The sequence below is a fragment of the Mytilus californianus genome, unplaced genomic scaffold (assembly GCF_021869535.1).
Source record: "Mytilus californianus isolate M0D057914Y unplaced genomic scaffold, xbMytCali1.0.p SCAF_5, whole genome shotgun sequence".
NCBI lineage: Eukaryota > Metazoa > Mollusca > Bivalvia > Mytilida > Mytilidae > Mytilus > Mytilus californianus.
This window is the reverse complement of record NW_026262701.1, coordinates 22685603-22712281: the sequence shown is the minus strand read 5'-3', so window position 1 is coordinate 22712281 and position 26679 is coordinate 22685603. Positions and strand designations below refer to the sequence as shown.

The following is a 26679-nucleotide window of genomic DNA, read 5'->3' as shown; positions in this document are numbered from 1 at the left end:
TCAATTAGAAGATGTGGTATGATTGTCAAAGAAACAATTTTCCACGGCAGACCAAAGGACATAGAAGTTAACAACTATAGCTCTCCCTACGGCCTTCAACAATTGAGCAAAACCAATACCACATAGTAAACTATAATAAGCCCTGAAATGACAAATGTATAACAATTCAAAGAGAACACTAATGGCCTCATGTATAGACAAAACAAATAAATATGATATATGGCAACAGACGGCAACAAAGGAATTACAGGTTCCTGGCCTCGTTCAGGGACATGCAGAATGTAGCGGAGTTAAACATATGTTTGCTGGCGCCAAAGCGTCCTCTTACTTGGAACAGTGGTGTAAAAAAACAAAAAAACAACAAACTATAAAAATCAGTTGAAAAGGACTAAAACTCGTCAGATCGATACAAAGCACAAACAAGTAACAAATACACAAAAGACACAAACTACAGATCTGCGAATACTCGCAGTTACTGAAAACTAGTTCCATGCCAATATCAACTAATAAAAAATTATGTTTCTAAGACTTAAATATCAATCAGTACACATCCAACTTCCAATGCATATAGTATTAAGACTTCATTTACAGTCAAAGAAAAACATGACCTTGTGCAATGCCTATATATAGTGAAGCGGGTCAATGGAGAAAAGGCCAGAAACACAAATACACCGAAACCTCTAAATACATAAACCCAAACGAAAACCTAAACTACTTAACTTCCTATCAAAATCTAAAACGAAAGACAACATACCTCTTTTTCGAAAGTGATTCATATGTGTCTTAGGATCAAGCCTAAACTCCTATTCATTTATTTATAGTGAACTTTAATAGTATGCTTGAGACTGATATCACAAATGTATACCAAACAATTCAGAAGTTGCAAATACTTTATTTTGATACATATATATTTAATATATTATAACAACACATAACAGCAGCAAATATTATATAGTAAAAAAAAACTTGCAAATTTTATCAATACTTAGTACACCTTTAGTGAATTTCTAGACAGTTGCTTAGGGTATCTTTCAAAAGGTTGATTCAAATACTATATAAATACTCATAAAGAGTAAACCAATATCTGCTATGATGTTCTCTCGTTTGTTGAGAATACGAGCAGATATGGGACAAAATATTAGATACTCATGTATCAAAAGTACATCCGACCTCACGGGATAAAATATAAGATAATCATGTATTAAAAGTACATCTGACCTCACACTAATTATAGTAAGACTTAATTCAATGAAATATGATATGTTCTATGAAATGAAAGGGAAAATTTTGTTTAGACAGTGTAATAGCTTCCACTGGCTAAAACTAGTGTCTAAAATTATCCAAACTGGATTATTACCAGATTTTCCAAACTGGTAGTTCAATGATTCAGTTGAAGCTTTAATATAAAGTTTTAGTAGAGACTTTGTATTAGTTTCCTCTGACTAAAACCGTATGTCGCATCATTTGCCAAACTTGACCTATACAATAAAATGTGAAATTCAGGAAAGTTAATCAATATCAAATAAAATTCTATTATACAATCCTTTGCTGAACCTGTGTTTTAGCTCCCTTTAACTAAAAACGATTGTCTCAAATTGTAAGCAAAAGAAATTGACAAAAGTTGGCAAGAATTAATTATCTGTTCATTATTGTTTACTAACGAATGTTCCTTTTTCTAAACTATCAAATGTTTAATATTTTAGTAACAAGTATTATATATTTTACTAGAATGTATCATATATTTTACTAACAATTACTTGTATATGTTGTTATAATACCAATTCATTGACTCATAAAGTTGTGGTCTTTTGAAGAAGAATTTTTAGAAATTTGTACTAGTTTCCTTCTCTAGTAGTGTGCAGTTTCATGTGTCTCACTGTCTGAAAACCCTACTAAAAACACTAAACTTTTGCAAAAAGTCTTTGCTTTCGATTAACTGGATTCCTTTACCAGTAACATAAATAAAATATGTTTCCAAATTTAGTTTGATTATGTAAATAGAATATTGGGGTAAAATTGGCTTTAATTGTTCAAGTTCATGAAACCGCATAATCGGCCTTGGCACAATGATTCAGCAAAAAGTATTACCAACTTACTAAATTTCTCAACAAGAAAAATATATGTAACGTAATCTGTATGGATTATGTATTCCTAGATAGATTTAAACCATCATCATGAAAAATAGTATTTCCATAATATTGCTAGTTTCCTCAAGTGTTTTCAAAATTTGGGAACATTTTGCGTAAATCGTTTTTAAACAATTATGTGTTCTTTAAATGTTGAAACCTTTACAAAAAGTAAAGTAAATTGCCATTATTCTTACTTTCTAAAGAATATCTCCTCCTATTTTTGAACGTCTTTGGCCAGAATGACGTCAAACTCGTGTTTTGGGGTTTTAATAATTGTACTTAAAATTAGTGCATTTTTTGTGCAGATTTCGTGCAATTTTCAACCGCGCAATTGCAAGTTTATCCAATAAACCAATGGAAATCATTAACGACTTTTCCCACTTCGGCCTCTATGAAATGTTTTTTTTTATAAAATAATTGTACAAAATCACGCTCAAATGACTTTTTATTTAATTAAATGTTTTCCGTATATAGAATATAATAATCAAAATTCTTTACGATAAGCTAAAATTAATCGTGACCTTCCGTAAATGTTCGACCAATCAAAACGGTTCAGTAACGTTATGAAGATGGCGCTGAACGATGCCAGGTGCTTGTCTGTCAACGAATTCATCGACAAATTATATAGATAAGTAAGTTCATATGAAACTATAAAAAATGAACATACATGTCAAAAACATCACTCGTTCAATGAAAGTAATAATTACGGGGGGTCGTCTCATAACAGCAATTAACAAATGCAATTTCAATATTTCCCAAAGTAAATGCTACAACATAATAAAAATGACTAGTATTATTGTTTATTTTGTCAGTTATCAGTCATAAGATGTTCAATAAAAATCATAAAAATAATCCTAAACAGGAATGCACTGATTCCATCTTTATCTCATTGAAATTTAGGAATGAATTGAATACAAATATAACTTTTTAGAATTAGAAGAAATAGTTATAGTTAAATACAATTAACAACAAATTGGTACCCGTCACAATAGGTATGAACATATTGTAAGACCGTGAGTGTACATATGTGTATAGCAATATTTTTTTGTTTGATTTTTATGTAAATCAATATTTATACAAAATAAAACAATATTCAAAGATCTAATTTAAGTGTTGAATCGGTAACATTAACCTTTAAAACAAGTTTATTTAAAGGATCGATAAATTTACTCGTATCGTATCGAAATTTACTGGCTCGGTAAACAACATCATCGTAAAATTTAGGATGTGTTATCCCGTTTGTAATGAATAAGTTGTCTATAGGTACAGCCAAACTTCCAAACCAAATCTTTGTATGTATGAAAGAATCCTGACCAGTAAATGCTTTTAGTCACTTGTGGTAACCAAAATCCTTGACTTAATGATTTACCATAAAAGTGAACTAGTTGGATTATATAAACACCGTAGGAAGGTGCCAAAGAAACTACACCTTCAATAAAGAAAAATTTGTTTACAATAGGGAACAAACAAATCATCATTTTTGTGGTAAATTTTTGTGCAGAGTATCCTATGTAAAACTGAAAGATCTAAATCTAGTTATTGTTTTTTATATTTAATTTATTCTTAGTATTTTCCTTCGAGTAAATTTCGGTAGAACAGTTTTTTTTCAAGTTTTTACTTTTTCTAAAATTTTGATAAAAAGCAATATTACAAAACATACAACTCGAAAAGTGTAACCGCAAACACTGATCTGAAATCAGATGCATTTAGTCAAAGTTTAATGCTAATCTAAATAGGAGTATATCTAATGAGATATGACTTTTGAGAATTTTTTTTTTTTTTTTTTTTTCATTCATTTTCATATTTGTGATGATACTATATCTGGGATAGTCATAAATCTGTTAAGAACTTTCATGTTAGACTTCAGGAACTATACAGTTTGTCAAATTGTGTAAGCACCTGTTTATTTTAGAAAACCGTTTCCTTGACTTGAAATTTTTGTGGTCGTGACACATACTACACTTTTCTTTTATTTACACATCTCAAGCGTTTTGACTCGAAAGATTTGTTCCATTGTCAAGAGACTTTTATAAAATATTTTAATAAAATGTGTAACATTAGAGATTCATTGTTGAACAAATTTATTTATATTTGTTTATATATTATTATTTTAATCGTATTGATTGGATTTTTTACTTCAGGTGAAAATGAAAAACAACCTGCAAAACCAGAAGGTAAGAAACATGTATTTATGAAAACAACCATGTATTAACGCCATTCTCTTGTGTATGTTACTACATGATGCATGGATGAATGGAACTGAAGTATTGATTTGAAAAATATAGATACATAACATTAAATAATCCTTTCTATAACAAAGTATAAGAATTGAAAACGAAAAATAATATAAAGGGAATCACAAATTCTAAAAATGAATCTAAATTAACGCGTATTCGGTTTAACGTACGGTGACCTATAGTTGTTAACTTCTATGTCCTTTGGTCTCTGGTGGAGAGTTGTCTCATTAGTAATACAACCACATTTTTTTATTTTTATATAAACGTGTGTGTCGGAATAAAAGTAAGTATATCCTAAATGACATATGTTTGTTCGTCTGCTCATTTGTGAGAGCACAATTCAAAATGAGGAAACATTCTATTGACAAATCTGCATGCATGTAAACTTGAAAACTAATACATGTATATTGTACATGCGTTAAAAACTGAAATGAGCAAAAAGAAATAAATAGAAAATACATTAAAGTTTTGTTCCGTTTGTCAAGAGACTTGTGTAAGATTTGATTTATTAAAATGTGTAACATTACAGATTCATCGTTGAACAAATTTATTTATATTTGTATAAATTATTATCATAATCGCAATGGTTCGATTCTTTATTTCAGGGGGAAATAAAAAACCTGTCAAACCAGAAGGTAAGATACATGTATTTATCAAAACAAATGGGTTTTTTTTGTAGGCCAGCTAACGTGTTGAGCGTTTTAAACAAGACATCGTTTGTTTAGTTTTTAAAAGAAATTACAGAATCAAAAAAGTTTCGATATCAAAATGTTTTCAAATACGTTTACATAAGCAGACAGAAGAAGCAACAAAGAAGACGTTAATGCATATCGATTAAGAAAAAAATAACCTTTCCAAATGCCTTGATTTATTATAAGTAAATTTAATTAATTCAGTTTCAAGAATAAGGAGAATGCTCTTGTAGAAATGCAATTTTTGATATGTTCATCAACGAAAAAGAACATTCAGAAAGTTTTTTCAATTTACCTTGGAATATGTTATGTTTGAAATATTGCGTCCAGTATTTAGACGATAAATAACATATTCCTAGTTCATGTTTTCATTTCAGTGAAAACTACTATATTGTACATGCGTTAAACAATTGAAATGAGCAAAAAGAAATAAATAGAGAATACATAAAAGTTTTGTTCCATTGTCGAAATACTTTTGTAAGATTTTTTTAATATTAAAATGTTTAACATTACAGATTCATTATTGAACAAATTTATTTATATTTGTCAAAAGAGCAAAATAGAAATATAGTTTCTCATTTAGCAATAACATTATAATATACGAATAAGCCGTTAAAACTATAAACAAACAGTTTAAGCAAGATATGCATTTGTAAAGCCAATAGCGAAAAGCAGTTAACTAATAAAGCTAAGCTAAGCTAAGCTGAACAAAGCAAAATAAGTAAGCTAATAGAATAATAAGCAACTACAACTGAAACACTCATTCTTACCTTGTATGAGGTACAAAGGTTATGCCTCAACGTATAACTACATCATATGCAGAACTGTCATAAAACCTGTATAACAAATACTAAATTATAGTTACTATGCACAGACTTATATAGTACTTAAAATATATAACGAGTACATTCAACAATGATCATAACTTTATCATCAAGTATATACTATGTAAACTTTTTATAATTTATTTTGAAATGAATTATATAAGTAATTAAACATCAACAATGTGTAAATGTTATTTTTTTTCAATTTCAAAAAAGAGTACTGAATTTACATGTAAGACGTTAGACTTGAGGTGAACTGTATTTAATTTGTTAATAGATATTAATCAGTAAGGGAACTAAAGAGAGGAGAAATGTCTCAAGATTTTTAAAAGGCAAACCAGTATCCGAGTATTAAAATTGTACTCGAGTGCTCAGTCTTCCGAGTGAGTACTCGATGCCATCCCCCCCCCCCCCCCCCCCCCCCCAAAGAAATATCTGTACAACCAAAAGGTATGATACTAATGATACTAGTTACTATCATTGATTCATATATTTCACTTCTGCCATTTTGTATTGAAAACGACGACATTGTACATGCGTTTACAAAAATTAAAGTGATCAAGAAGAAATAAATATAAAATCCAAAAGAAGACACAATTAACAAAAATGAAGAGTATAGTGTACATCGATTAAGATAAGGCCTGTACCAAATCTCTAAGTTTGTTAGAAGTAAAATTCATTTATTTTGTTACAAGAATTATGGTAACGCTCTTGTAGAAATGAGTTTTTGATACGTCCATCAACGAAATAAGGACATTAAGAAATCACGTTGTCTGTCTCACCTGTCCGATCATATTTTGATTTACTGAGATTAACTTCAAATGCGATCCAACGTTTTGACGTTCCTTAGATGTAAATAAATGGTAATGTATATTGTGCTTGTATGCTTCTTCATTATACTTTTTTCCATTTTACTAATACAACTACTATGGTCAACAGTTTCCTTACAAGCAGGTTTTAAATTGATAACATTGGCAGAACGTCTTTATCTAAAGTAGAATAAAAGATACATACTATGATAAACGAGATGATTTTAATTTTGAAATTATCAATCCCCCCACCTAAGTAGCAATTTACCAACTTCACCTGCATATAGGATATATATTACCCAACTCATTCGGTATTCAAGAGCTTGCAGCTGCTACCCAGACTTTTATAAAACGTCACCAGTGTCTGAGCAGAAAGTTGATGAACCAGAGTTATGTCAAAGAACGTCTCGTCCTTTTAAAAAACAAAGATCATCGGAAGATACCAAGACCTTGTTGATAAATATTCCGTATCAACTTCACAAATAATACATGATGGTCTTAAAGTATAGATTCTAGGTACTGGCGTGTTTTGTCATCTTAATTACGTGTTAAAGTGTTCTTTTATTTGTCTTAGTAAATTATTAACCTTTACTGTTTAGTCCATTTTTGGTAATATCCTTTTGGCGTGGCTCGGTACTTATGCATCCCGCCAATGTGTTTTGTGCTGTGGTAATTTTTTGTATTTTTGTCCTTCATTTCTGCATATGTGCTATGTCTATATGCCATTTCTTTCTTTGTTGACATATTTGTTTGTCTTATAGTGATGAAGATTATAACACATTGTTGACTGCTGTTCCTCTATTTTTGACATTTTTACCTATCATGTCTGTTTGTTTTGTTCACACATTATGGTCAATATAATGGAATTTTATGCAACTATCATACAAGTGAGAGGTTTAGCTAGCTATGAAACCAGGTCTAATCCACCATTGTCTACATAGGAAAATGCCTGTACCAAGTCAGGAATATGACAGTTGTTTTCCATTCGTTTGATGTATTTGAGCTTTTGATTTTGCCATTTTATAAGGGACTTTCCGATTTGAATTTTCCTTGGAAGTCGGTATTTTTGTTATTTTACTTTTTTTTTCGCATGTGTTGAGAAATAAAAAAAGCAAGACATAATTAGATATAATTTCCATCCAAGTATTTATTCGTTAGTAAGCGTGCGTAAGATTCAAATCAACGCTTCTCGTCAGTTCAGTTTGGGTACTGTGACGTTATATTCATCAATTGCATAACGATTTTTTCATTAGTTGTTAAAAATACTTGTAATTATATTGACATTTTTGTCATTGTTACGCTTAATGTGTATAACCAAGTAATAGAAAACATGGAAAAAGCACATTATTACAAGAAAACTTAGAAATCTGTGATTCGTCAAAAGATATTATACCTTGAGGTTACTGAAATGAAAACATGAATTAAGAATATGTTACTTATCGTTCAAATACTAGACGCAATATTTGAAATAAACATATTCCAAGAATTTAAAAAAACAATTTTATAACGTTATAGGTTAAAGTATTTTCCTTTTTCGTTGGTAAAATGTTACACTGAGTACAAAAATTGCACAAAATAGCAAAAAAAGCAGCAGCAATCTTACAAGGTTTTTTTAGAAACTTAACAATTTGTATTTTTTATGATTTGACATTAAGCACGACTTTCGACAAAGCTAAATACATTTAAATATATACAAAACATCCACAGTTTATATTAACAGATGAAGTATCCACTGGAAAAGGTAAAATCTACTGTAAAGTCGCGCTACGACGTCCACCAAATACTAACTTGAGCAATTCAAATATGTTACAGGCATCAATTTCTTCTTGTTCGAATGTTAGGCATTTTTGCACCATATGTGGCACCCATTGTGTTGCTCATGTAAGTACAAACCCATTGATAAGTCTTTTTCGGTAGGTTTCATTCTGTGAAAAGAAGATGGGATAATGGTTACGACAATCGAAACATATCCGTCGTCATCTGTGAAACAAATATTCAATGTCGATCAAGCAATTTTTCAGTGACATATCAACTTCAACAATTAGAACTCTTGATTGTATAGCTACCTTGAAAGCAACAACCCTCTATCAAGGAAATTAAGATGGGAAATGCAAACTCTCGGATACTGAATCTACAGTAAGATTTATATCCATATGTCAATTTGTAAATGTTTATCAATTTTCCCACAGGATATAACTATGCCCTTGGAAAAAAAGCAGCACAGAGTTCAACATGGCATTCAAAATATGCTGCTTCAAAAGCAGTTGATGGAAAGAAAAGCACGTTTACACACACAAAGAACGAAAACAATGCATATTGGAGTGTTGATTTGGGGAAAACAGTCAACGTGAAACAGATCAATATTATTAACAGACAAGATTGCTGTGGTAAGAAGAAAAAAAATGAATTTGTGATAAGATTCAAAATGTGGGTGTGGTAGGAGAGTTTACTTATAATGCCACACTATTTTAGAAATTAATCATATGACAATATGTAAATCATCAAACTATCAACTAAAGTAATTTTAGTTTAGTACTTGTTATGATCTTTAGGAAAACTTAAACATAATATTATATACTTATAAAGTGTTGATTCATCGAACAAAATCACCTTCAAACAATGTAAAAAAATTATCAACACAAAAGTTGACTGTCGACAGAGGTCAAATAATATAATGTGATAGGATGAAAAATTTGTTTGGTTTATTTCAGGATTTTAATAATAAGCCCTTATACAATATCGCTCATAATATTTACTTAATTTCGGTGAATTTTTGCAGATTTTGCCTCTGACGACATTTGCCACATGGATGAACCACTATAATTATTTGTTAGTATGTGTATCTCACTATTATTCGTATTTTTATAAACAATTTATTTTGGTCGACGGTTGAGGCCAGTGTTTTGAGAAGGAAATTGACCTTTAAATTAGATTAAAACGGGGGGGAATGTTGGAAGCTATATGTAGTACAATCTCATACCTTTGAAGTTTCAAACGTTTTAAAAACAAACAGTAGACAACTAATGAATTTGATTCTGACGGAATTGTTTCTCTAGACTTAGACTCTTTTAATAAAAAAAAAAAAAATGAAAATTGTCTGCTTTGTTTTCAGCATTCATAATACATAGTATACCTGTATAATCCAGAACGATCTCTAGGTATTTTTTTTTCATATAGAAATATGAAAAAATACACTGGATCGTATCCTGGTGAGCGAATAGTGCTTTTTAGACTCTATAAGTATATATAAATCTTCCTGTTGATAAAAATGGATGAGATATATATACTTTACGGAAAACAAAGACATGTGTATTGAATTAAAATTAGTTCAGTATTAAAATGTGTTTCATTGCTCAGAGTGTACTAGGTAAATTGAATGCATTCAGTGTCATGATGATTAGCACAGCTAGATGGAAATTTTAAAATTCCATTTTTGAACAATTTATAATATGACTCTTGATATTGATATCTTTTTTACAGGTTATCGGCTGAAGAATATAGCGGTTACAGTTGGACAAAATCCTCATGGAATGAAACTCTGTAATAATTTTAAAGGACCTGGTAAGACTAGACAAGTAATAATGATCACATGTAAGAGGCCAATCTCAGGCCGCCATGTGAAACTTTTGAGAAGAGGAAAAGGATTTCTCACTCTGGCAGAAGTTCAAGTGATAGGCGATACAGGTAAAAATTTTAAGATTTATTAAAAAAAAAACCTAGCATCTTTCTGGTTGTATGTTTGTTCTGAAATCCGTTTTTATTGAAAAACGAAAACCAGAAAATTCGTTAATTTTGCTGTTGAAATTGATGGCTAGATTTCAAAAACTTATGTCGATATGTTATTGAATTATGAAAACCTCAACTTATTTCACTTATTTAAAGTGTTGTTGCTCTTATCCATAAGATTTTACAATGACATTTGTTTATATATTATAATAATGCGGTCTTTATTCTTATATATAATACTCAACATGCTCAATTTGGCAGAAAATAATGTATGATTGATTGATTGCTATTTGTTTAAGTGCTTGTCTCACATAAAAACATGCAAAATTGTAAAAATTGTCCAGAAGGGTGGTTTGAAATTTTCCTAATTAGGTTGATTTTTCAGTTCATAGATGTCTAAGGAATTAAAAAAAATATTTCAGTCTTTTCTAAGTTGAGGCTATATACAGTAACAACCTAATTTGCATATTTCAGTGATAAAGGTCGGAAATACCATTTAAAATTGGTAATGTTTGAGACCTCTAAAATCACCCAATGCCATTTCCACCTAATTTTTGGTTTATGATATGATTAAAATATATATTGTAGATTGTGAAAAGCAATATAATGAAAGAATTCCATCATCACTTTTTCGTATAGGATGCTATTTATGAAGCCTAGATTTATATATTTCATTTTTACGTCAAGTTTGAGACACTGGTTCTCCGTAAATGTAGTAAATAAATGAATGAAATATCTTTCGTAAGAAAATTTGTTCTTAGTTCTACAAAATATAAAAAATCCACCGATGGCAAATTGTTTAAAATACCTTAAAATTTCAGTTAAAATACCACCCAACACCCATTTCCACCTATTCTATTTTTGTTAAATATTTCCAAAATAATCAATAATTTATGATTTAAAAACATGAAAAATATCAGATTGTTTAAATAATAATTTTTATAAATCAAAATTTTATAAGAAAATAAGAAGAATCAAAATAAAATAATATTTTGACACTTCACCTACATTGTATGTGCACCAAAAGATATTTCCCCTGAATTAAATCTCCAACTACAAGTACAGAAAGGCAATAATATCAACAGCAGACCAAAATGAGCAATCCATGTAACTTTTCAACATTATGCAACACAGTATGTTCTGATGGTCCTTCAATCCAACTCTTCCACTGTGATAGGGACACAAGTTCTCATTTGTCACTTTTGCAATGCTCAGAGAAAATACCAGACAGGTGCATGCAGTTTTATGACATCCCTGAGGCCTTTCTTCTGATTTTATATAGAACTGGGATATTCTCCATTGACAGTTCGGCATTGAAACTAAATATATGTGCGTCACATAGAGAATATTTTGGTATTCAATGGAGGAGGAAGCAAATCCGTTGCATTTACCAGGGCCATAGTGAGAAGAGCAGATCTAATGCAGATCGAGGACAATGTCCTACTCTGTGCAAGCTGTATTGGTTGAATACAAGACAGATACTTCCAGTAGGAGCAGGTAAACTTATATTTTCATCACATTCTGTAGTAGGGGTTAGCCTACAGAATGCCTTTAACTCGAGATCAGACTAACCCCAGAACAGTAAGGGAGCAACCATTTCAGAGTTCTCGAAATCTTTTTATCTGCTTGACCACAATTATTTCATCACATTGGGGATCAGAATATTTTTTTTAGTAAAATAACACAACCCTCTCCCCTTCTTGAAGTTAAATGGTCGTTCCCTAACTACATGTATACATCAAATATATAAACAGTCACTACAATGAAGCATATATCGTGTATATAGCACTCAATACAGAGCCATCCCAAGAAGGCGAGTATACACTTTTCTGATCTGGACCTTTTTGGTAAGCCTTGCACTGCTTTACATATGAATCTGTGAGCTTTTAAGTAATTAAAAATATTACCCCCCCCTTTTATGCGAAAAATGTAATTGATTATATAGGGAATCACTGAATCAGGCCCCTCTCAGGCAGTCGGCGAGCCCCACTTATGAAAATGATCTGCCACTGGGGGTCAATCTGTAGCCAAGAATTTTGTTTATCAAACAGTTGTGAATTGGGGACTGAAAGGACTTGTCTTTTTATAAACAGTATATCATTAAAGCACAATATTAAATGAAAGTAAATTGTTGTAAATTATCAGAATGGTAAATATTTTATATTCAATTTCATAATAATTATCAAAAATTTCAGATAATCAAATATTTAAAAAAGTATAGAAATCTAAAAGTTGACTATGGCCCATACATGTATATATGTGCATTTATTTCCAACTAAAATGCCCTTTTCACCTACAAATGTATTTAAAATTAAAACTAAGTTTAACAGCAATAAACCAAAATGAAAATTATCTTTGCAATTCGTAAGAACAGTACTATATAAATAATAATAGAAGTGACAGTCAAGTTTTATGATTTGAAAAATTAACATAAAATTTTAAAAGTTCACTGAATTTCATATGAACTAAAATTAAAAAGTCTACATTTTTTCATATATTAATTAAAATATGTTGATGACAGCTATAAAAATCCAAGTTGATTTGAATCTTTTAAAAGTTGACTTACCATCTATTTTTATTTGTTACCTGAGGACATCAGATGTAATTTGGTTCCTTATCATAATATGTAGGATTGAAATAGTGCAGTTAATAGCTTTTTTCTTTTTTAACATTTTCAGGATTATGCAAGAAATGTGCCACTTTATTAAGAAAAGATGTTTGTAATGAGCAAGTGAATTTTGAGAATGAATTGGGTAAGTTAAAGATTATATGGTAATGTATTACAGATACAATTAAACTTGTATAATCTGACACACATACATGTACCTTGAGTTCAGAAAAAAACATGTTTGTTCGATATCACAGATTGAAAGACAATAGAAGCATAAATGTACCCACAAAATGTGTTAGATAATACATTCTGGAATAAGCAGGTGTCAAAATAGACAATTTCCATTGAAATCAAAGAACAACACATCAAATCCTGATAAAATTCCTTTAATAAATGCCAAACAAATTTATATGCCACTGCTATAAACTCACTCACTTTTGTATTTTAAATGAAGTCAAATTTGGCAAAAAAAAAAGGGGGCTGAGTAAGTAATGCGGTAGGTTGTCCTACTTGGGTACATAGAAAATAAAGATTAAAATTTGTATACAATACACAGAAGTTAGTTTTAATGGCTATGACTGGGTTTCACATTCATTAGTTATATTCACTTATATTGTTGGACAAATAACATCTCTAAGTTCATTTGGTAACCTCAATACATGTACATCTACAATACAATTAATCCCCTTGCCAACACATATACTTATAGGTCCCTCAAGTAAGGTAAAGCTATAATGCCTAATTCTACGTTAAAGGACCCACAACCTTTATGCATTTTAATAAACAAACCTCATCTAAGATTACATATTTATCACAATATAGGAAAATTAACATTCATTTTTTAAATCAAAATTAATAATCTGTCATTATTCCTTTTTTATAGAAGCATTTTATGAAGCAAAAAGGTTATTTGGTAGACCCAACAGCAGAATAGAACAAGAGCATAACCATGGTAATTTTTTAATGTGTTAATAATATCAACTGGTTAAGTTTGAGATCAAATGGACTATTGCCATTACATTTACCATAAAAAACCACTGAAGTGTAGCATGATATATAGAAACAAGTTGATACTGAATTTTGAAGCTCACATGGACACATTTGTGTGGCCCCGCATAACATAAATTATGACATAATTTGTTAATGATAATTCATCTGAACTGATTTTAGTAGAAATGGTCTCTGAAATCATGTTATGTAAATTTAAAAACATAACTTTTATAGCTGACTATGGGATATGGGCTTTGTTCATTGTTAAAGGCAGTACAGTGACCTATAGTTGTAAATTTTTAGTCATTTGGTCTCTTCTGGAGAATTATCTCATTGGCAACCATTTGTTATCTTTATTTGAATGATGTAAATGTACACATCTATTTTTACAAAAGTGTGTTGCTTTAAACATTATACATTACTGGTATAATATATTTTTTCAGATGTTAACAGCAAAGATGATCAAGATATGGAACTTGCTTACAGTCAGTCCAGTGTGACAGGTAAAAACATACCCTGTATTGTATTTACTATAATATGTACTAAGAGGGGGAGGTAACTCTTTTAATATTATTATAGCTGCCTTTAAAAGGAGGGGTGTACTGTTTTACCCCTGCCTGTCTGTCAGTCTGTCCCCTGAAATTTTTGTTAAACTGTTCGCAGAAACTACATTTCAGGGGCTTGCAGAAATAAAGAGTCATATATGAGGAAGCTATACCACATGATATGTTTCAAATGCATCACTCAACAACATCTTCATTACCGAACACTTATGTATTCTTACATTAAAAAGCCAAAAAGACAATTTTCATCGCATTTTCCTCAGGAATTACACATGAAGGCTATCAGAAAATTAGAATCAAGGTTCATGAGACAAATTGTCCTGTACATGTGCCATGATGTAACCTTTAACTTTGATCTCAAAGTAAAACATGTTAGTCTTTACACCTAGGCATGTGCATGTATTTGAGATGGTGGGGAGTGTTTTTCATGTGACCTTTGACCTCAGATGTCAAATGACTTGATTTATTTTTACATTCTTTTCTTGAAACACAGCTTTATTACCTTTTGACATATGCTTTAAATATATTGGAGCATCAATGCAGCATGGTCAGACAATGACTTTCGACCTTCAATGTCAAAAAACTAATTTACATGTAGGAAATATAGTTGTTTTAGGTTCTAACAAGATAACGTCATATATTTAATGTGGCAACTACACAGCTTCATGAAAGTCTCTGATTTATTTTTTTAATCACTTCCACTTTTTAACTCACCTGGCCCATAAGGGCCAAATGAGCTTTACTTATTAATTGGCATCCATTGTCCGTTAACTTTTACAAAAATTCTTCTTCTCTGAAACTACTGGGCCAAATAAAACCAAACTTGGTTTAAATCATTCTTCTGGTATCTAGTTTAGAAAATGTATCAGATGACCCCGCCCATCAACCAAGATTGCTGTCATGGCTAAAAATAGAACATGGGGGTAAAATCAGTTTTGGGCTTATATCTCTGAAACTAAAGCATTTAGAGCAAATCTAACATAGATAAAAATGTTTGTTGGGTCAAGATCTATCTGTCGTGATATTATCACATCCATCAGACAACCAGTTGTTAGGGTGCTGCCCCCAAATTGCATTTGTAAGTTTACCGAAATTTTGCAGCTTTTGTTTATTATCTTGAATATTATAATAGCTAAAGATAAACTGTAACCAGCAAAATTGTTCAGCAAAGTAAGATCTGATCTACAATAAGTCAACATGTACAAAATTGTCAATTGACCCCATAAAGAGTTATTGCCCTTTAAAGTCAATTATAAATTTTTGTAATATTTTACAAAAAACTTCTCCTCTGAAACTACTGGGCAAAATAAAACCAAACTTGGCCTAAATAATTCTTAGGGTATCTAGTTTAAAAAAAGTATCCAATTACCCTGCCCAACAACCAAGATGGCCGCCTTTGGGCTTAAAATAGAACATGGGGTAAAATAAAGTAGATTTCTCTGAAACTACTGGGCCAAGTTCATTACAAATAGAGATAATTGTAAACAGCAAGAATGGTCAGTAAATTAAGACCTACAAACAAGTCATCATCACCAAAACAGAGAATTTTGTCATGAATTCTATTCTTGTCTATAATGTGTGTCCTTTGTTTAATATGCACATAGACCAAGGTGAGCGACACGGCTCTTTGGAGCCTTTAGTTGTAAGTACCATGAAATAATTAACACAGTCACTGAACTATTAATGTCACAGATATATTGGATCTTTCTTCTCATTTAATTTGGTAATTCTTTTTTGCAGACACATTTGAAGGATTTTCTGAGCTATCCTCACAAGCAACAACAATGTCAAGCCAGGACTGGCTTGAAACACAAATGACCACCAAAGACAGATTTAATGCAGCTATGAAAATGTTATCACATTCATTTGAACCTCTTAATTGCCAATTGTCAAAACCATGGAATACACTTAGTAAAAGTTCAAGGTCATATTATTTGAAAAAGACACAGGAGTCAATTAGGTTGATTTTAAATGTTATTGCACCTGGACAAGAGGATGTGCTATTAGATAATTTACAGCAAAAAGAGGTTTCGATTGATTCCACTACTAGATGCATAATTGATGCTTTCCACAATGCTAGAAATTCAAGAACACAGATTCAAATTCTGTCTCTAATTGTTAACAAATTTACCAAACTAGAACTTCAAAAATTGATCCCTGGATTATCTGTGGCAAAAATTGATGGTGCTAAAAAACATTCATTAGTTGTTGGGGCAGGAAACCTTGTTAATCCACCCAAAATTTACCGAACTAAATTAACAAAGCCAAGAGTAACACATTTCATTGAATTCGTCATGAATCCATTATATTCTACCATTATTGGTTTTGGACAAACTATGTTAAAGTTATCAACTAATGAAAAAATGGAAATTCCTAGAGTAATAAGAAATGTAATAAATGCAAGAATTATAAGTAACTACCAAAATTATTGTGAAGAAAATAACTTGGAATCATACAGCAGACCAACATTGTACAGAATTCTCAAAGTATGTGCAGCATCTAAACAAAAAGCTTTACAAGGTCTTGACAATACAACTTCTGGTGGAATGGGAGCAATTGACACATTGCTTAAACTGGTGACAAAACTTGAGACATTTGGTAAAAGTCATGAAAGTGTTGAAAAATTGAAAGACAGTTTGCATGTAATTAACCAGTTTTTGAAATTTGAGTACAAACTGCATTTGAATAAACTAGATGGTTGTACAGATCACTGCACTACATACGCTTTAAGTGACCCTTCAATTCCTGGATTTGCCTCTAGTTGTGAACATCAGCATGATGCTAATTGTGATAAATGCAGTCTTGTTGACAATGTGCTTGACCTAATTACAACAGAGCTTTCTAAAGTTCAAGTAAACGAACAGTACAAGATGATATTGACTTTGATCTTAACAGTGCAACAAAGAATTAATTGGAATGGAAAAGGCACCTATTAAGAACTGTGCATCAAGATGCTGCTAGAAATGATATTTTGAAGAATTTAACACCTAATCAGAGTTTGATCATTATGGATTGGGCAATGAAGTTTTTGCCTGTACAATTCCGTGAGACTCAGTCAGAATTTTTCGGAAAGAAAGGTCTTAGTTGGCATATTTCATGTTCAGTTACAAGGTCAGCATCATCAGATGAGTTAGATCTCAACTGTTACATTCACATACTTGAAAATGGGACACAAGGCTGGTTTTCTATTGCAAATATTTTGCTCCATTTGCCATATTTGCTGGAACAACTCAAGTGTAAGAATTAGTCTCTGGAAGAAATTTATCTCAAAAGTGATAATGCTGCATGTTACCACTGTGTGAACCTTTTAAGCTTCATCCAGCAGAACAACTCACCCTTCCCAATAAGAATCAAAGAATACAACTTTAGTGAAGCTCAATCAGGGAAAGACCTGTGTGACAGTAAAACAGGGTCCTCAAGGTTGCACATATACAGGTATGCAAATGAAGGACACAATGTTCTAAATGCAGGAGACATGAAAAAAGACCTTGAAAGCTATGGAGGTGTTAAAGGAACAAATGTTTGTGTTGTTTCTATTGACCAGGCATCTGAGCATAAGATTAAAAGTAAAATTCCTGGGATTAGTGTATTGAACAATTTTGCTTTCACTGAAATTGGAATTGTTGCAAGAAAGGCCTATCAAGTTGGTTCTGGACAGCTTATACAAACATCAGGAATATCTGACCAAAACCTTTCTACAGAAATGGTGTTTAATCTGGAGGTAAGTGATAGAATTAGATTTAATTAAAAATTATACAAAAAGGGTGCACTGAAAAAAAAATTAACTTCTGTAATGTTTTCCAAATTATTCCTGGATTAAACAATATTATATATCTACCAACAAATTATGCCCTAAATAAGCATGGACTTTCAATGTAAAAGGCAAGACATTTTACTAAATTCAAGATATCTTATAAACTGTATAAAATTTATCATATAGTTAATAACTTAAGGATATTTAATATAGTTTATAAGATATATTATATATTTTATAAGTTATCTCTTATAAGTTATAAGATATCTTGTATAATTTTTAACGTATTATAAAAATTATATGAGATATTTTATAAACTATTATATGAGAAACCTTATAAACTATATAAGTTATCTTATAAATTTTAAAGGATATGATAAAGTATATAATATATCTTCGAAAAAATATAATTAACTTTATGAGATATCTCATATAATATACAAGATATCTTATGTATCTAGTTTATACGATATCTTATGAAGAAAGTTATACAAGAATCTTATAAATTGTATAAGATATCTCATGTATAATATAAGATATCTTATGAAGAAAATTATACAAGATATCTTTTAAATTGTATAAGATATCTCACATGTCTCATATGTAATATATAAGATATCTCATATAATATATAAAATATATCATAAAATATATAAGATATCTCATATAATAAAATATAAGATATCTTAAATATATGAGATATTTCATATAATTTTAAATTTATAAGATATCTTATAAAATTTATTATAAAACTACATAATAAAAGTTATCTGATATATTATATGAGATATCTTGAAGATAAAATGAATAGTAGAACGGTTTGCCATAAATGTACATCACATAGAACATTTATGAACTAGCATTAACAATCGATTCCAAAGTGAGACATAAAAAAAATGTATCCTCAGTGATGATCATAGAAAGTACACTTGATTACTCACCTCAACCTAATGATTGACCTTTTTCATCTTGAAAAAAAATACCTTTGCATGTCACCCTTTATATCTGATTAAAACATCAATCTTAATTAATGATTGGCCAAGCAACATTTATTATTATTATATATATATTATAACTGAGAGCATGTACGATGGTGATTTACAAATCAAGTTGGAGTTTTACACTGTGACTGGTAGTGGTAGGGGACTTGTTTGCCTAAAAATACATTCAGAATAATATTATTATACATGAAATATTTTGTTCAACAAATTTTTGACAATATATAATTTATGTATTTAATGTTTCAGGTCCATGAACCTTTTACAGGTATTCAAACAGCCGGGAAGGTTTCATATTCCAAAACAGCACAACACACAGCAAATGAACCATCAGCTATTTCAGAAGATGAAACCACCTATGCATTTGACAATCAAAATGTAAACTTTTTCTGTTGTCCTGATATTTCCTGTAACAAAACTTTTGCTAGAGCAACAAATCTGGAAAAACATATTCTTTTCGGAAATCATTCATATAGAACAAACAAATCTGGATTAGATACTGCAGTTGAAGTATATGCTTCTATTTCTGAATCTGTTCAGGATACACAAATAAATTTGATTCAAACCGTGAGTGCAGCTACGCAGTCAAATGCAACTAGTAATATGATAAATAAGGGATGGGCTCTAAAAGGCAAAAGAACAAATATTCGCTTTTCACCAAAAGTTAAATCCTATTTAAATGAGATATGCTTTAATTGTGAGAAAACTGGGAAACGGCCAAATTATTTTGCTCTGTCAGATGAACTCAGAAAATCATGTGATGAAAACGGAGAAAGATTGTTTAAGATGGAGGAATGGCTGAATCCTACACAAATTAAAGGCTACTTTGCAACACTAGTGACTAAACTAAAATCAGGAACTATAAGTTCTAATTCTATAACTGATAATAGTGCTGTTGTTCAGTCCATTGAATTGAGAGAAATTGAAGAAAATGTGGAACAAGATGAAAAACTGTATGAAGCTGTTGCAATTATAGATGCAAATACATATAATGAAAATGTTGAAAATTTTGTAGATGAAGTATACACGGCTGTTAACATGTAGTGTCACATAGGTTTTAACTTTATCTGACCAAAAGCAATATAAAGTTATCATTATAATACATGTCAATTATAATGCAGTACACAAGAATTTGAATGGGTAAAATGTTATTCATCCACAGGTCTGCCTTGTCTTTCAGGCCTGTTCTTTTCAGTCAGCACTACAAACCTTCATATATGATAAGAACAAACTACAGGAAATAATGATTCAGTGATTTTTACTAGGAGTTATGCCCTTTTGAACTTGGAATTTTTAGCCTTAAATACACTAATGCAATAGTCCTCTGAAACCACACAACATAATTTGATTTAACTTTGTAGATAATTACATAATACAATGTAGATATGTATATTGATAGGAAATTAGAATTCAATATTTTTGCTTTCAGTTGCCCTTTTGAATTTGTGGCCATGATGTACTACTGCAACAGTTTGTCATCGTGACAGAATTTTATGAAACGTTTGAAAATAGACTATGAGGATGTGCATATCCACAGCAATATTTTATTAGTTGTCTTTTGTAGGAGTAATGAGTCTTTTAACTTAGGAATTTGGTCACATTTTGTTTGTCGAGTGACAACTTGATAATGTGGGGGCATTGGATATTGGAGCTTGTTAAAATTTGTCAGTTTCTATTATAATATCAATGTCAATGCTATATAAACAACATGTATATACACAGGAAAAGAAACTTAGATTAATTGTTGATCCTATGATCTGTCATATGTGAGAAATAACTACGATACAATGTCGCAAAATACCCCATACAAAATAAGTTTGTAATGTTGGTGTCCTATGGGTAAAGCTTGTTAACTGTACACCCTTACTTTGATTTAAGAATTATATAAAGGATCCTTTTTATTAATCTATCCTGTTCTTAAGACTTTCAGACATTTCAGTACTTTTATATGATGTCTTACATTTTTAAAAAGACAAGACTCTCCCTTTCTTTGTATATTTTTTTTACTCAAACTTGCATCAAAGGTGGGGTGCTCTAGGGGCTATTTCTGGTTTACTGATTTGCAGTGTTTCAAATTAAATTGATTTCTGCTGAGAATAATTGTTAGGTATGGGCAAAATGTAAGCTATAATATCTTTTTAATATATTGGCCATTTTCAAAGATTTTTAAGTCAAAATTAGCAAAATTAATTTATTTTTAAATTCTGATTTTTCAAAGAATGTGTTCAAATAAGCATTATTTCAATTAGAAATATTGTTCATATGAAAAAAACAAGAGTATGGTAATATGAAGTGTGTTATTAATATAAACAAACATTATCTAAAATTATGCAGTTTATTCACACATGTGCTCTATATGTGCCCGTCCAAAAACAAGGGAAAATGACCAAAATCTCCATATTTGCCTAAAGACTGGTAAAGTGGCTGTTTATGTGACATTATGACTGCTTAAATTATGACCTCATGGGTTAAAAGCTTATTGTTTTTTATTTTCCATAACCTCAACTTTTAAACAGTCAAAGAAAGAAATCTTAATTCAAAAGTTCATATTTTATATGAAAAATGGCCAAGAATGGCCCTAATTGCCCCATCTCCTTTCATCTTAATTTTCAAGATACTTTTATTTAACCAACTACAGCCCCTTTTTAACAAGAAATCTTACATATAAGCAATTTAAAAGGATTACATGTGTGAAGTATATGCATTTTACAGATATCACAGCTTAATATACCAATTTGATGAAAATCATTTCAGTACACATGTACCCAAATTTTGAAAAATTTTCCTTTATCTCACGATTATTTGCCGTGGGTGGATTTTTTATATGTTATAACCCTTAAGTTAAGGTTTATAGAAAGTCTTTTGATTTTGATTTATTTTCATCATTTATGGAGATACGCTTGTTTCATTTTGTGCCATTTTAGCTCTATGAGCAAAGTGCCTTTATATAGATATTTTGAAATTATTTTGACAGAATGCTGTTCAAGATAAGAAAAAATAATTTTATGGTATGAATCATTAAATATAGTTCTTCTGGAAATATTAATAGAAAAATGCATCATTCTTACTAATAAAAAAATATTTCAGGTCAAAAATGATGAAAATTGTGATTTTTTGGCTATTTGCATATGTAAAATGACATGTAAAGTTTCACCTCCTCATAATTTTTTTTTCTAATAAAATTTTAGAAAAATATTTTGTGTTTTCATTTTACCTATCCATATGTACTGTCTGGTAAAGATTTCATTTGTTTTTGAAAAAAGTAATTTCGGACCATTTTGCATGGTTTTCTGTGAGACTTGCACTTAAAGTCATATGAAACTTCATATTTAATAAAAAAAAAAAAGTTGAAGATGTTTTATATACTTGAAGTTTTACTATAGAACATGTGTAAGTGAACTTTCTTGTAAATTTCTTCATAAATGTTCTGCTATTGAATCATTGTCTTCCAGTACACTAATTCGCCATAATTTTCCCTAATACAATGACCTTTGCTCCGAGACCTCTCAGAACTTCGGCCACCGCACAACGCGTAAACAAAATGTTCCTTTTAAGGCTAGCTAACGTGGTGAGTATTTTCAAGAAGGAATAATTTGTTTTCTAATGTGTTTTATTTTATTTTGTTGTCTTATAAGATCTGAAATAATATTTTAAAAGAGAGATGTACAGAGCAATGTTTTACTTAGATTAGAGTTGAACAAATGTATTCAAAATACATTTTGTAACTTAATATGTCCTCATTTATTTGGCTTTCGTTTGTAGAGGACACTCAAACTTACAAATTACAATTTTAAACGAAATTTTACAAAAATTGAGAATGTTAACACAAGGTCTTTTGGGTTTTTTTTTTTTAGTTTAAAAAACAATTTACAGAATCAAAATCGGTTTGATGAAAGTAAGTTAATCAAGCATATACAAATGTTGCATAGATAGCTAATTGCTTGTTTTTGTCTAACAAATAAATTGAAGGTTATTAACAAAGTTGAGTAAGATAACATAACATTTGAAAATCATGAATTTATTTGTATACATTTTGAAAAAAGTAGAATTAATGCTCTTTTATTTTAGGAAAAAGGGTAAATCCTGCAAAACATACTTGTTTCTATCATAGATTCAACTTTTATTCCTTAATGCCATTTTGTCTTGAAAACTACTTTATTGTACACGTGATAAAAATTGAAATGAGCAAAAACAAATCAACAGAAAATACATAAAAGTTTTGTTCCATTGTCAAGAGACTTGTGCAAGATTTGTTTTTATTTAAATGTGTAACATTACAGATTCATCGTTGAACAAATTTATTTATATTTGTATAAATTATTATCATAATGATTCGATTCTTTATTTCAGGGGAAATTAAAAAACCTGTCAAACCAGAAGGTAAGATACATGCATTTATCAAAACAAATGTTTTTTTGTAGGCCAGCTAACGTGTTGAGCGTTTTAAACAAGACTTCATTTGTTAAGTTTTTAAAAGAAATTACAGAATCAAAGAGGTTCGATATCAAAATGTTTTAAAATACATAAGAAAACAGATCTAGCAACAAAGAAGACTTTAATGCATATCGATTAAGAAAAAATTACCTTCATTTTGATACCTTCATCAACGAAAAAGAACAATATGAAACCTATAACGTAAAAAGTTTTTAAAATTTACCTTAGAATATGCGATATTTGAAATATTGCGACCAGTATTTGGACGATAACTAACATGTTCTTAGTTCATGTTTTCATTTCAGTGAAAACTACTATATTGTACATGCGTTAAACAATTGAAATGAGCAAAAAGAAATAAATAGAAAATACATAAAAGTTTTGTTCCATTGTCGAGATACTTTTGTAAGATTTTTTTAATATTAAAATGTTTAACATTACAGATTCATTGTTGAACAAATTTATTTATATTTGTCAAAAGAGCAAAATAGAAGTATAGTTTCTCATTTAGCAATAACATTATAATATACGAATAAGCCGTTAAAACTATAAACAAACAGTTTAAGCAAGATATGCATTTGTAAAGCTAATAGCGAAAAGCAGTTAACTAATAAAGCTAAGCTAAGCTAAGCTGAACAAAGCAAAATAACTAAGCTAATAAAATAATAAGCAACTACAACTGAAACACTCATTCTTACCTTGTATGAGGTACAAAGGTTATGCCTCAACGTATAACTACATCATATGCAGAACTGTCATAAAACCTGTATAACAAATACTAAATTATAGTTACTATGCACAGACTTATATAGTACTTAAAATATATAACGAGTACATTCAATAATGATCATAACTTTATCATCAAGTATATACTATGAAAACTTTTTATAATTTATTTTGAAATGAATTATATAAGTAATTAAACACCAACAATGTGTAAATGTTATTTTTTTTCAATTTCAAAAAAGAGTACTGAATTTACATGTAAGACGTTAGACTTAGGTGAACTGTATTTAATTTGTTAATTAATATTAATCAGTAAGGGAACTAAAGAGAGGAGAAATGTCTCAAGATTTTTAAAAGGCAAACCAGTATCCGAGTATTAAAATTGTACTCGAGTGCTCAGTCTTCCGAGTGAGTACTCGATGCCATCCCCCCCCCCCCCCCCCCCCCCCCCAAAGAAATATCTGTACAACCAAAAGGTATGATACTAATGATACTAGTTACTATCATTGATTCATATATTTCACTTCTGCCATTTTGTATTGAAAACGACGACATTGTACATGCGTTTACAAAAATTAAAGTGATCAAGAAGAAATAAATATAAAATCCAAAAGAAGACACAATTAACAAAAATGAAGAGTATAGTGTACATCGATTAAGATAAGGCCTGTACCAAATCTCTAAGTTTGTTAGAAGTAAAATTCATTTATTTTGTTACAAGAATTATGGTAACGCTCTTGTAGAAATGAGTTTTTGATACGTCCATCAACGAAATAAGGACTTTAAGAAATCACGTTGTCTGTCTCACCTGTCCGATCATATTTTGATTTACTAAGATTAACTTCAAATGCGATCCAACGTTTTGACGTTCCTTAGATGTAAATAAATGGCAATGTATATTGTGCTTGTATGCTTCTTGTTTATACTTTTTTTCTATTTTACTAATACAACTTCTATGGTCAACAGTTTCCTTACAAGCAGGTTTTAAATTGATAACATTAGCAGAACGTCTATATCTAAAGTAGAATAAACTATGACAAACGAGATGATTTTAATTTTGAAATAATCAATTTCCCCCACCTAAGTACTGTAGCAATATACCAACTTCACCTGCATATGGGATATATATTACCCAACTCATTCTGTATTCATGAGCTTGCAGCTGCTACCCAGACTTTATAAAACGTCACCAGTGCTGAGCAGAAAGTTGATGAACCAGAACGTCTCGTCTTTTTAAAAAAAAAAGATTATCGGAAGATACCAAGACCTTGTTGATAAATATTCCGTATTAACTTCACAAATAATACAAGATGGTCTTAAAGTATAAATTCTAGGTACTGACGTTGTTTATCATCTTAATTACGTGTTAAAGTGTTCTTTTATTTGTCTAAGTGAATTATAAACCTTTACTGTTAAGTCCATTTTTGGTAATATCCTTTTGGCGTGGCTCGGTACTTATGCATCCCGCCAATGTGTTTTGTGCTGTTTTACTTGTTTGTATTTTTTTCTTTCATTTCTGCATATGTGCTATGTCTATATGCCATTTTTTTCTTTGTTGACATATTTGTTTGTCTTATAGTGATTTAGATTATAACACATTGTTGACTGCTGTACCTCTATTTCTGACATTTTTACATATTATGTCTGTTTGTTTTGTTCACACATTATGGTCAATATAATTGAATTTTATGCAACTATCATACATTGAGAGGTTTAGCTATCTATAAAACCAGGTTTAATCCACCATTGTCTACATAGTGAAATGCCTGTACCAAGTCAGGAATATGACAGTTGTTTTCCATTCGTTTGACGTATTTGAGCTTTTGATTTTGCCATTTTATAAGGGACTTTCCGATTTGAATTTTCCTTGGAGTTCGGTATTTTTGTTATTTTACTTTTTTTTCGCATGTGTTGAGAAATAAAATAAGCAAGATATAATTAGATATAATTCCATCTTAAGTATTTATTCGTTAGTAAGCGTGCGTAAGATTCAAATCAACGCTCCTCGTCAGTTCAAAGTTTTCCTGTTGTGTTTTTTTAAAACTCCTTTCATAATAAAGTGGAAAAATGAAAAAAAAAATATAGGTCAATGCGCTTTTTTTTTTTTGTAAGAAGGGCATTTATGGTCACTCATACTGTCAGTTTTGCAAAATCCTGTTTTTTCAAAGAATTTGAACATCTGCATT

General features: G+C 30.2%; 1 protein-coding gene and 1 long non-coding RNA gene across 7 annotated transcripts in view; both read left to right on the top strand.

Moving 5' to 3' along the window:
* LOC127703040 (uncharacterized) overlaps nt 1–26679 on the top strand; it is a 925706-nt gene that overhangs the window by 869677 nt on the left and 29350 nt on the right. For all 6 annotated transcript variants that reach the window (XM_052207424.1, XM_052207422.1, XM_052207423.1 and 3 more), the window contains 3 exons: nt 8881–9078; nt 10172–10375; nt 23684–23713. In XM_052207424.1, the coding sequence (XP_052063384.1) occupies nt 8881–9078; nt 10172–10375; nt 23684–23713 (432 nt within the window). The remainder of the gene's footprint in view (nt 1–8880; nt 9079–10171; nt 10376–23683; nt 23714–26679) is intronic.
* Nucleotides 11718–13965, top strand: LOC127703060 (uncharacterized). Its single transcript, XR_007982645.1, has 3 exons — nt 11718–11914; nt 13096–13170; nt 13912–13965. It is a non-coding gene; the product is annotated as an uncharacterized LOC127703060 (long non-coding RNA).